The sequence below is a fragment of the Olea europaea genome, chromosome 13 (assembly GCF_002742605.1).
Source record: "Olea europaea var. sylvestris chromosome 13, O_europaea_v1, whole genome shotgun sequence".
Classification (NCBI taxonomy): Eukaryota; Viridiplantae; Streptophyta; class Magnoliopsida; order Lamiales; family Oleaceae; genus Olea; species Olea europaea.
The window spans coordinates 14412166-14424279 of record NC_036249.1 but is presented as its reverse complement, the minus strand read 5'-3'; the positions used below and the strand labels follow the sequence as shown (position 1 = coordinate 14424279).

At 40.4% G+C, this 12114-nt stretch overlaps 2 protein-coding genes across 3 annotated transcripts in view; one reads left to right on the top strand and one right to left on the bottom strand.

Moving 5' to 3' along the window:
- The first annotated feature begins 210 nt into the window (after window positions 1-210).
- LOC111407687 lies at window positions 211-4556 on the top strand. 2 transcript variants are annotated; one of them, XM_023037321.1, is made up of 4 exons: window positions 211-363; window positions 511-770; window positions 2698-2817; window positions 3486-4556. In XM_023037321.1, exons 2-3 carry the CDS (start codon window positions 552-554, stop codon window positions 2809-2811), a joined length of 333 nt encoding a protein of 110 aa, XP_022893089.1. In that variant the 5' UTR covers window positions 211-363; window positions 511-551; the 3' UTR covers window positions 2812-2817; window positions 3486-4556. The 2 variants fall into 2 exon arrangements, with proteins under 2 accessions (XP_022893089.1, XP_022893088.1); XM_023037320.1 differs by lacking the exon at window positions 3486-4556 and adding an exon at window positions 2964-3402.
- The window catches only part of LOC111407686, a 13976-nt gene continuing 6331 nt past the window's right edge, over window positions 4470-12114 (bottom strand). The window contains exons 2-3 of the mRNA XM_023037319.1: window positions 6129-6471; window positions 4470-4826 (exon numbers count right to left, since the gene is read on the bottom strand). Coding sequence (XP_022893087.1) covers window positions 4761-4826; window positions 6129-6471 — 409 coding nt within the window. The 3' untranslated portion in view covers window positions 4470-4760. The remainder of the gene's footprint in view (window positions 4827-6128; window positions 6472-12114) is intronic.

Genomic DNA, 12114 nt, shown 5'->3' with positions numbered 1-12114 from the left:
TCTTCAGAAATCTTGACCCATCTGTTTTGTGCCTATTTAAATATTCTGATCTCCCTCTTTTGTATAACGTGTTAATGAAAACTAAAAGGAAGTGTGATTTTTGTTTCTTAGTTTTTCAAAAAATTACTATTTCAAAATACATTTCCTTCCAAAATTACATTGGAATGGGGTGGGGTGGAGCTCTTGTTATCTCATAGCTTTACAACAAAAACTTCAAAATTGCGGCAGGTGAAAATTCCTTTTTAGTATTTAGTCATAATCTTCAATTAGTCGTCTCCACCGTCAACTCAATCTTCAACTAGCGGCACCATCATTCCCCGACTACCCCATCTCGTAAAACCCAGTTCTCCTCACTGGACCTAGGTAAGCTAATTTTTCTCTTTCCGTTTTCCCCTCTTTCAGATTTTGTATTATAATTCTGTTATTGGTATACGTATTATTTTGATTACTTAGGAAGAAATTGAAACGGGAAAATCTTGATAGCTTTTACTATCTTGGGATTCAATGCAGAAACAGAACACCAAGATTTCTGTGTAAACCCAACGGAAGAGATGGGTTCATCTTTTCAAGGCCTAAATAAAACAGGAAAGACGGTGTACAGGGACATTCTGAAAGCAGTCAGGAAACACATAGGAAGAGAAGAGCATAAATCCCATTTCACCGATTTCATCAAGCAAGAATTCAGGAATAATATCAATTCAGAGAAGCCACAAAAATTGAAGCTTGCCTATGATTACACAGTCTATCTCAACAGTGTCCATCACCACAAGGTATTATTGTACTACTATACAAATTTTTCAAGATATCGATTTTCTTTTAAACATATTGATGCTACATTTCTATACCTGTAGAAAATTGGTAGATGATTTTAAAGATCCGGGTTCTGATTAAATGTAGAGAAATAAGATTTAATAAAGCAGTTTCAGCGAGCTATGTCCAGAATTTCAAGCATATAGTATGGTGGATAGTGTTGTATGTTATGCTGTAAACAGTATATGCTTGACTCAACAGAATGAATTTGAACCAAATGAAATGTAATCCACCCTTTTCTTTCAGATAAAGAGTTATGCAACAGAAGTGGTAAATCAAGGTAAGGTAGTTGACCAAATAGGATCACCGAGTTCATATTGAACCTATACACCTCTCGCTTAATTTGCTTCCTTGATTAGCATGAATGCTGCTCTAGTGTTATCATTCCCATGAAAATATGCCAGGCTAAGCCTCTTTCTGATCACCTTTTTTGTGTACCTATGCATATGTTCAAGACATGCAGATACCAAAGAGTATGTCACTAGTTTTAGAATATGGTATACAACTTTTGATGCACTTGTGTGCTGTATTGATTCATGCTTTTATCTTCCATTAACTGGTTTTCTTTTCGTATCTTTGCTACAATATTATCTATTTATATGCATGTAGGTACAGGTAACATTTCTTGATTAAAGCACACTTTTTGTGTGCTTTTTTTGTTGCGTAACCACTTCTCTAGGATGTTTTACTTCATGCTTTAATGTTTCTAGATTGATGTGGTGGCAAGAAGCCAGCTTTGCAACTGAATGGGATTATGCACTACCCCAAGCACACAACACGTGCAAATGAAAAATAGCATGTAAAGTAAAATTCTCCTGTGAATCGTCAATGAATGCTGAAATGCTTACCTTCACATTGATATCTTGCCACAATTTAATTGTTTGCAGCTTCTCTCTTATCTTTTCTTCAATAAACCTTAACCATGTTATTGTTCAAATCAAATCCACTCACTTTAATGCTACCTTATGGTTATTTATTGTGAAGAAAATGGTACGTTTTGGAAAAGTAACTACCTCTGTTGTATGCTTTTCATGCCTCTCTGATTCACAGAATTTTTTCTTCTTTGACTGAAAAGTTTAGTCATTGCTACCCCCTGTCAGTAGTTCATGTTTTGCTGGACGACTCACCTGGTTCTTCCTTTCTTGAGATCTCTAGGTTCATCCTCTTCAGAAATCTTGACCCATCTGTTTTGTGCCTATTTAAATATTCTGATCTCCCTCTTTTGTATAACGTGTTAATGAAAACTAAAAGGAAGTGTGATGTTTGTTTCTTAAAATTATCTGCTGTGAAGATGTTAAATTCTTAGTGTTTTTGTTATTCATCAAAAAAATATTTTATGTAAAGTTCAAATTAAACTGTTACAGACCTCAGAAAGATACTACATTATTGACTGAGATACGTTGTTTTGATGGGATGGGGTGGGAGTTGGGGGTGGGGTGGGGCTGTCCACTCAGGCAAAATCCTGGCCCCACCACTGACTTCTGCTTTCCAAGGAGTTCTCAATCTGTGCCTACTGTTGTCATTTTTATACTTGGTACATGCACATAGGTTTCCCGCTTTTGATTTGTTTGAAAATAGTGCTCAGTCAACTGACAATATTTAATGTACATTGTAAACATATGTATGAATTTCATTCTTTTGTGTCATGTCTCTTAGAAATGACGACAACTCTTTTCTGTCTCTTGGACCGTCTTTTGAATCAATTGACTTGATTTCAAATGTTTAATCATGATACATTGTTCGAATATGCGGATTTGGGAACATTTATCTAGAAAAATCTTTATAGTAAACTCAAAATGTTAACACTGCTCATAACATTTTCTGAATTGTGATACTGGAAACGAGTTATGTTTCAAAATTTGATTTTATGTCATGGTGGTTGTGCAGGATCTACTGTTTTCATACAACATTGCAGTGGATAGATCTGATGAGATGAAAAGAATACTTGGAAAATCAGCCGCAAGTGTGGGTCTCAGGCTTCCCGATGTCTATCAGTCTTAATAATCAGTAAGTTATCATCTTCTCGCCATATTGGATTATTTTTTTATTTGATTATCAAGCATTAACGTACGAGGCTGGTTCAGTACTAAATAAAAGTTTCTGCTTGGAGGAAAGAATTTTAATTTCCATTAATATTCATTATCTTTTGATAGGGATGTGTGGTGTGAACCATGTTAAAGAGCAAACTTTCGTCGAAACAACTGCGTACTTTACCTAGGAAATTGCTTGTTAGTCGTTTCCTAATTACACGATCAAGTCGGCAAGAGGATTTGCCCCATTAGCTACATTTGTTATGAAGCAACCAAGCTACCCGAATGAAATTTTCCAACATTATTTTCTTAATTTTGATCTTGCTCATGATTGTGCATATAAAAGCTCTTTGTTATGTCGGCTAATCTGCGATTATACCACTTTTTTGCATTTGTATGCTGCTAAACTATGTGTACATATGTGTACATAAATGTGAAATGCATTTACTTCAGAGGACGGACTGCAATTTTAGGGTCACAAATATGTAGAAATAGTGAAGGAAGGTGTGTAAATATATTAAAAATTATTCTAAAACTGTGCTTAAAGAAGAAGTTTTATTTGCATGATGTATTAATGCAGAAGCACGACTCTGTCTTACTGGGTTCATTTTCTTTGTCAATCAATCAATTTAAACTTTATTGCAGGAATTGAATTTCGCGGCAACGTTGTCAAGGGATCAGTGTGAGTTTACAGGGTATGGTGGTTTATCTAGTAACAGGTTATTGGCATGGCATTTTTACAATGAACTAAAATTCAACAATACTTTGAGATATAAAGGGCAGATGAATTTTGTGCCGTATCTCGACTTTGCTCAAATAAATTTTCTGAATAATGTTCCATGTCTACTCTGATCAATCTTCTGCCACTTAGAACTTTATTGGCTGTTCACGATTTCATTCTTTATTGTGTCTAGTGTCAAAATAGCATCTAGTTTCTCGTTGGCTGAAAGCAGTGACTCGCATGATTACGTGCATGAGAAACAACCTTTGACTGGACATGACACTTTTCTGCAAGTTTTCCTGGCTTCCATGTCTTGTATTTGTAGTTCGTTGGCCAAAAGGGTAATGCTTGGGAGAAAGAACCAACACTCGATCTCTGGAATGTTTTATGGCTGTAATTAGAGGTGTCAACCTTCGCAACCGATTGAAAGTTTATTCCAACTCGAATTGATTGAGTAATGGGGAAAAGGGGCATGAGCAATTGACTAGGGAGGATGACAATGAATTATCGTTCCAGACAGTGACGGAGGATGGTGTACATATCCTGAACAGTTCCTGTACATATAGATCTTAGCGGCAGCTGTGATCGCTGTAGCTAGTTGGACAGCAGGAGTTAGAATGGAAAGATATCGCTTTGCATAGAATCCAAGCCGAACTGTACAAATTTCATAGGTCAATATCTGCTCAGTCCCCATTAGCAGCTTCAGCTCTGATTCGGCACCCCTAGGGGTTAAAGGGGGTTGTGAGGATCTCGCGAATGGGCTTGGCTTGGACAAATGCCCGGAAACCCCTAATCGCCCAAGCGCTATACCCACCCATGGAAGAAGCGAGGACGGGAATCTTGTACTGATTAAGCGCCTGTAGTTATAACTCAATATCCTGGAGTCGAACATTTAGAAGAAATAAAAGGACACAGTAATCAGCTGCTCGTAAATATGCTTAGGGGTTGGCATTGTTGTTGTTCTTCAACAATAGTTAACTTTTCATTCCAAAAGCTGCTCGTAAATATGCTTAGGGGTTGGCATTGTTGTTGTTCTTCAACAATAGTTAACTTTTCATTCCAAAAGCAAAAGAGCATTGATACATCCTTACAGCATAGGAAAAATTTGCTGGCCATTAACAAACCACCAACTCACTCTTCACAGAAGCATTGTCTTTCTCATATTCTCGTCCGGTTTTTAACAATTAGAAGTAGGCCCTCTACTCGTCCAGCAGAAATACCACTTTATTCTTCTTGACGAAGTCGTGGACTGTATGATCTACCACCTGCACATAAAGGCAAAAGGAACAAAGTTACATCCATGATTTAGGGACACTTGCATATAGCAAAAATGAACAGATACATGTTGAGACATTAAACCAAATAACTAATAAGCCTCTTAGAGATTTTTCGAATAAAGGTCATTGCTTAGTACTGTACCAATCCATAATCCGGATAAGGCTTATTTGAATGTACATATACACTTCTTGAAGATAATGGCAAGTCGACTCTTTTGGCAATCCTCTTTATACCATATGATCACAGCCACTGTCAGTTTCATGGGTACAACACTAAAACTCAACCCCCTTTTATCACTCAAAATTAGAATCGCCTGAGTAACTTACTTGCCAGATGACGCAATGCGGTTTGGACGTTTATGGGGATTTAGAGCTTTGTATTACTAACTGTTACTCAGAATGGATGTGTCTTTTTCAAAAGCCATTGTTTGATATCCCAGGAAACACCTCAAAACTGGATGACTTATGTTGTACCATGGAAACCCCCACAGATGAGCATATCAAGAAATTATGAATGAAAGCCAGGACCCAGCATTGGTCGTGCTATCACTGAAATTTGCAATGTCACCTAAACTATTTCTGTTACATTTATAGTTCTGAAAATAACACGATGAATCAGATGTCCTTATGCACTCATCATACTAAGATTTCGATTTTGGTTCATACACAAATATATCACATTTAGTATTAGTATTTTTCATTTATCTCCTCAAGTGAAACATAAAATGATGGGACTATAATTTCATACACCTTTTCGTACCACTTCAACAAGAAACAGATACTTCGAATGCTCAAGCACTGAAGGTTCCAAACTCTAAATTATATCTGGAAGGCCTAAATCATGTAGTGGGGATTGCATACAAGGAGGAATGTTAATTGCAATTATCCAGAAACAACATATAGAAATAATCCGAAAGTTCAGTATAGAGAGCAAAAGCGAAATTCAAAAGTATGCCTCATTGTCGGTTGAAGTCATATGCAAGTCAAGTCTACAACAATGGTACACTGTTCTTTCGACAAACTGTTCAAAGAGTATTTGAAGGTACAAGAAGACTTGAAAATATCAGGATTTCCAGATTTAGCACCTTATAATGACAAGGTGAAGAAACTTCATCAATCATATGATTAGTATTAAAAAAAAAAAAAAATAAAAAAATAAAAATAAAAGCCGCTAATGGATTCAGTCAAAAAGGTCTCGCAACCAAAGGTTTATCGTGTTTACAATTTTCTCAACTTTCAAAACCAAATTAAGTAACAGTACAATCATGCACAATGGTAAGAAATGCTCACATTTGTGTTGCTCAGTTCCAGATTGTAGAAGTCCATTGTCTTTTCCGTGAACAATGGCCCAGCATGCCATGTACCTCTATTCAGCTTCAAGAACTTTGGACCTGAAATTCTAAAAGCACGGATGTCATCAACAGCCGGAGGAACATAAAAGTGACCACAGTGAGATTGCACCACATCTGCACCAGTGGCGCCATTTATTTCTGTTGGATCTACAGTAGATGGCTTTCCAACTCCAAGATACCAAACATGGCCACCAATTGAACCAAGGCACTGGGTCACACTAGCATGATGTGTTATATCTGAGAACTTGAGAGCCCTATCTTCAAGATGCATAATGTAAAACCTGATAACAATGATATAAACATGCAGGTTAATTTATTCGGAGATAATGGAATCTTAATATATAAAGAGAAAATCAAATAGACTATCAACTTTTGATGATAAAAGTACCTACACATAATCTGGGGAAACAGGGGAAGAGTCTTGGATAAGACTAGTCCTAGCTAATCAAGGAAATTACAGTGCAAACAGAAGCGCACAGGATTCAGGACTGTAAAGAGAAGTGTTCTACCCAGACATGTCCCGTAAATGACCATACTACATGTTGAGATATACCTTCCAAATTGCGACTTCTCAGTTAGATTTGTCATATGCTTCCTCTAGGGACATTGAAAACATTATGTGTAAACCCACTAATTGACAAATGACAATTTAAAAGGCATAAAATCCTCAACAACATTACGGAGGAAATAAACTGGTCTTTGCGTCTTCCTCTATCAACATTTTACTGCAAAAGAATACCAGATGTGAACTGAATCTGACGCCTCACAATGGTCTGTTCCTCTCACATCAAATAAAAGCTTAATCATCCACATAAACCATGAGATTTCAAATCACTCTTTATCAATGTTTTGAAAACCTGACCGGCCAGCTGCCAGGCGGTTTAACTGGAAAAGCTTACACATCCATGTGCGCTGCCGTTTGCTATATTGCCCCCATGGAAAATGAATACTTAACCACTGCTCACTGAACTTCCGTGGAATAACTCAGGGACAAAAACATAATTACATGCTGTACCCACGAATATTATCTGATGCTACCAAAAATCGTACCTGTAGATTTCCTGAGCTTGATGACTGATGCGAAGCACGAACGTGATCTTCCGGTACCTGAAACAAAGGCAACGAGGCGTGTTCTCGTCGCCCCTCCGATGCTTAAGTCAGAAAGGGAATTTTGTGCGTGAGGCTACGTGCTGGAGAACAATGAAAAAACGTACCTGAATAATGGCTCAAGGTTCTGTATTTATAGTAGTAAGTGACATTCTCCTAGTGGAACTCAACTAACTGGATGTCCTCATCTGTTGGAATCCTGAATAGTTAAGGAGTTTGTTGAATTCCATAATTATATGTGGGATAGAATCCTTGCAGGAGTTAAGAGTCCTAATTGAGTAGGAATTCTAAAGGGTCAACCATCGTCGGTTGTGAGGGAAGCATATGCCCGACGACTGTGATGCTGAGGACGAAATATTTGCAATATGCGAAGCAGCCAGACGGATGTGGTCGGGCTTAGTGTCTCGAGGATGCACATGCTTGAGGACACCGTAGATGGATTTACAACTTTACCAAAAATAGTCATCGGGATAATGTGTTGATCGGAGATATTGGAAAATGTCACCATCATTGGCCCCCGTGCATATATGGTCGAAGACTTCGCTCGAGGATATGATGCAAAGAGACTGGAAATAAAAGCTCGAGTTTTTAGCTCGAGGATTTTCTGAACGACTGTGATTAGAAGGCTGACGTGTACTGACGTCAGCCCTAAAATAGGAAAAGGCGGTAAAAACTGGTAGGGGTGGATGTAGGACACGTGTCCAGATCTGATGATCGGGGTAGTGACCTTTGGGCTTCCTGCTCTTGTTGCCTATAAATACCCTCTCCACATTTCATTTTTCACTTTTTACTCTCTGTAAACTTCTCTCGCTAATCGTCGGGATCGGAACTTTGAGTTTTTAGGCGTCGACTTTAAGATAAGACCTCGAGTTTTTAAGTTATTCTTTAGGCATTTTTTACCTAGGTCAGGATGTCTAGTAGTAGCAGTAGTGAGTCTTCGTCATCATCCTCGAGGAGTACTCCCGAGGACATAGGATGCTCGATCATACCTATGGCTGTCCCAATTAATGCCCAACCTCGAGCACAAATTATCCCGACCCCTTTTAGGTACCCCGAGGTTCCCTGTAAATTTAAGGAACATCTAGCAATATCGACGGCTAGGGAGCATGGGCTCATGCCTAAATGTGATATTAGGACGCCAGGGGTAGAGGATAGGATGGCCTTTGCTCGGGATCTAGAGTTCGTGATTTTTAGGGACTCACTTAAGGGGGGATTTAGATGGCCTCTGCATCCCTTTTTTGTGGCTTTATTGGTCGAGCATAATATGAGCCCTGGACAGCTCGTGCCAAATGGGTGGAGGATGCTCACCTATTTCTTTATAGCTTGTAGATACCTGGGAATTAACCTATACGTCAATCTCTGTAGAATGGTGTTCGAGCTGAAACAGCTTCCTCAATATACTTGTTTTGCTTACCTTTCGTCCCGAGGAGGATTTAGATTACCGAGGATGCCCAATTCTTTGAAAGGATGGAAAGAAAAGCGGTTTTATGTCGTACCTCAGGATAGTGACCTTCCTTTTAGTCCTAGGTGGGTTTTGCCCGACACTCCCAGATTTTGTGAAAGCCAGGCCTATTTTGAGTCTTAAGAAAGGCATAGGGTAATGTTAGAGAACCTCGAGCCTCTTGTATATGATATAGATGACATCCTCGGGGATGACTTTCTTCGACCTCGTGGATGTGAAAGGCACTGAGGGTAGGACTTTTTTGCCTTCTTCCTTACTGATCTGTCTTTGAACGTATAATTGTGCTCGTTTTAATGACTTGTTTTTTGCAGAGATGACTTTTGATCCTTCAGCCCTCAGACAGGCCGTGACCAAAAAGTCGAAAGCCCCTCAAGCTCGAGCTCCAGGGCAAAAGAGAGGGAAGAAGAGAGCTCGGGACTTAGGCCCCGAAAATATCAGAAGTGGGCCAGGGAAAACTTCTGCCCGGGGACATACCCAGACCACACAGGCCACTGAGACTCCTACTGCTCCACCTCAGTCACGTCCTCGGCCAAGGAGTACTCTCGAGGTTAACAACCTCGAGGATGAGGTCCCACCTATGCCCTCTTTCCAAGATCAGGATCCTAACTGGTGTCCTCTGGTGTCTAGCATCGTGGACAAGTATCGGAAGGACCTCAATTTTGATGAGGGCATGAAGGCTCTGGAATCTCTCACTCTGAAGATAAGCTCGCTCAATTTACTTGGTGTAAATATAAGGTTTAAACGATGTAATTGCTTAAGCTCGGGTTTATATGATGTAGGCTCTGAGCATTGCCCGATGCCTTTCTCTAAAGGGGAAAGATGAGGCCCAAAAAAACCACTGAACTCGAGGACGTTTCTCGAGCACATGAGAAGAGGATAACCGACTTGGAGGCTGAGCGCTTTCTTCTTCAGAAGGAGCTCGAGGACTCGAAGAACGACGTCCAAAAAACTCGAGAAGAGGCTAGAGCTGCCAAGGGCGAGGCCGAAGGTTTAAAGCTCGAGATCGAGCGTTTGAAGATTGATTTTGAGACTCGCCTGGCTGAAGCTCGAGGGGTTGCGATCGAGGACTTCAAAATGTTCGAGGAGTTCAACGGTCTTAAGGGAGAGTACGCCATGGGCTCGTACTTCCATGCCTTTAAGGAGGCTCGGGCATTTTTGAGATCGAAGCCCGACGCTAAACCCTAGGATTTAAAGAGCATCCCTGAGGTTGCTGATGTCCTCGAGTTTTCAGAGTCCGAGGAAACCGTCGAGGACCATGAGGTCGACGTTGACGGCGAGGACGCAGTGGAGGAGCAGGGGAGCACAGCCTCGGGAGAAAGGGCCGAGGACTTAGATTAGTTTATGTCTTTTCTTATGATGACACCCCTTTCTTTTTGTAATTTGAACATGTATTTTGCTCGATCAAGCATTTTTCTTTTTGCTGTGTACTGATATCTCGACCATGACAAACTCAAATAGCTTGATGTAAGATGGTTAAATAACTCGATGCCTAGAGTAGTTAAAACATATCGAGTACTCAAATTGTAAAATCATTTTGGAACATCAAGTATTGAACTCGAGCATGTAGACAAGTTATCCCGAGGACTCAAATTGTAAAATCATTTTGGAACATCAAATGTTGAACTCGAGCATGTAGACAAGTTACCTCGAGGACTTAAGAAGATTAATTATTTCGACGACTAATTAATCATCTCGACGATTGAGAAGAAATAACTCAATTTTAAACAAGTTATAATGCCGAGGACAGTGGTGAATGTAGGATGTAGCTTTCTGGACACTTAACACTCGAGGACTAATCTCGAGGGATGGTAGTCCCCGAGGTGTATGAAGAATTGTGACCGACCTCTGTACAGAAGTACATCCCGAGCTTTCTCTCTGGAACCTAGACAAAAATTAATGATGTATATCCTCGGGATGTTTAGTTGCTCGGGGCTCCCAGGTTTTGGTGCTTGCTCGGGGCAAGGCTTTTAATGGCTTGTCAAGGACAAGGTTTAGGACGGCTTGCTCAAGGGCAAGGCTTACATTGGCTTGTTGAAGACAAGGCTTAGGTCAGCTTGCTTGAGGGCAAGGCTTACATTGGCCTGCTCGATGGCAAGGCTTACATTGGCTTGTCGAGGATAAGGCTCAGGCAATTCCTGAACGCAAAGCAAACTATCGGACTGTTATACCCGAGGCTTGGATTTATTAATTGCTCGGACTGGACTCGGATTTTTATTGTATCCAAACTACCTACGTACCCAAACGGGATCAAGTCGAACGTAATTTATTATAAAAGAAAACGGAAAACATGCATGGGCACGCAGACCCGCTAAACTAGAAATAAAATGCAAAGGCACGCAGGCCCGAAGAAACAAAAACAATATTCAGAAGAATTAAAAATGCAGGAAAAGAAAATCTCCTAAATGGCATTGGGAATGTTACTTGTACTATATTTTCAGATTATCGACCTTCCAAGGCCTTGGAAGAGGTCTACCCGAAGTGTCTCTTAAGCTATATGCTCCTTTGCGAACCTGTCGTATGACCTCAAAGAGTCCTTCATAGATGGACCCGAGCTTCCCTGGGGGGTGACCTGCTGCTTCGGCCCTCCTCAAGACCAAGTCGCCAGTTCTGAATCTCCGAGTCTTGACTTTGCTATTAAAATGTTTTGCTGTCTTAGTTTGGTAAGAGACCACCTTTATAGCAGCTTGCTCCCGTACCTCTTCCAAGAGATCAAGATGTTCAGTTGTATGCTCCGAGGTTTCTGGCACGAGCCTCCTATGGCTCGGGAGTCTAATTTCCACCGGGACCATTGCTTCAATGCCATAGGCTAACATAAAAGGGGTTTCTCCTGCGGTTGTTCTATGAGTTGTTCTATACGTCCAAAGTATAGAAAGCAGCTCGTCGGACCAAGAACCCCTAGCATTGCTTATTCTTGTTCAGAGGTCTTGTAATATGATTTGATTTGTTACCTCGGCCAGACCATTGCTCTGAGGATGCGAAACTGATGTCAGACGGTGATCAATCCCAAGGTTTGAGCAAAAGTCCCTAAACTGTTGATTGTCAAATTGCCTGCCATTGTCGGTGATGAGGACCTTTGGTATCCCAAACCTGCAAATGATAGATCTCCAAGTGAAGGCTCTTAGCTTGGGCTCCGATATTGTGGCGAGAGGTTCGGCCTCTACCCATTTTGTGAAGTACTCTACTGCTACAGCAACAAACTTTAATTGACCTCTTGCTACAAGAAAGGGGCCGAGGATATCAACTCCCCATTGTTCAAACGGGGCCGGACAGTTAATGTTGGTGAGGTCTTCGGCTGGTGAGTGGATAACATTACCAAACCTCTAGCGCCTATCACATCTTTTAACATATTCTGAGG

Bases quoted from the DNA above. Each gene is read 5' to 3' on its own strand.
- LOC111407687 (XM_023037321.1), top strand. From the start codon at position 552: ATGGGTTCATCTTTTCAAGGCCTAAATAAAACAGGAAAGACGGTGTAC. The intron at 771-2,697 runs GTATTATTGTAC...GTGGTTGTGCAG, and splicing joins ACAGTGTCCATCACCACAAG to GATCTACTGTTTTCATACAA.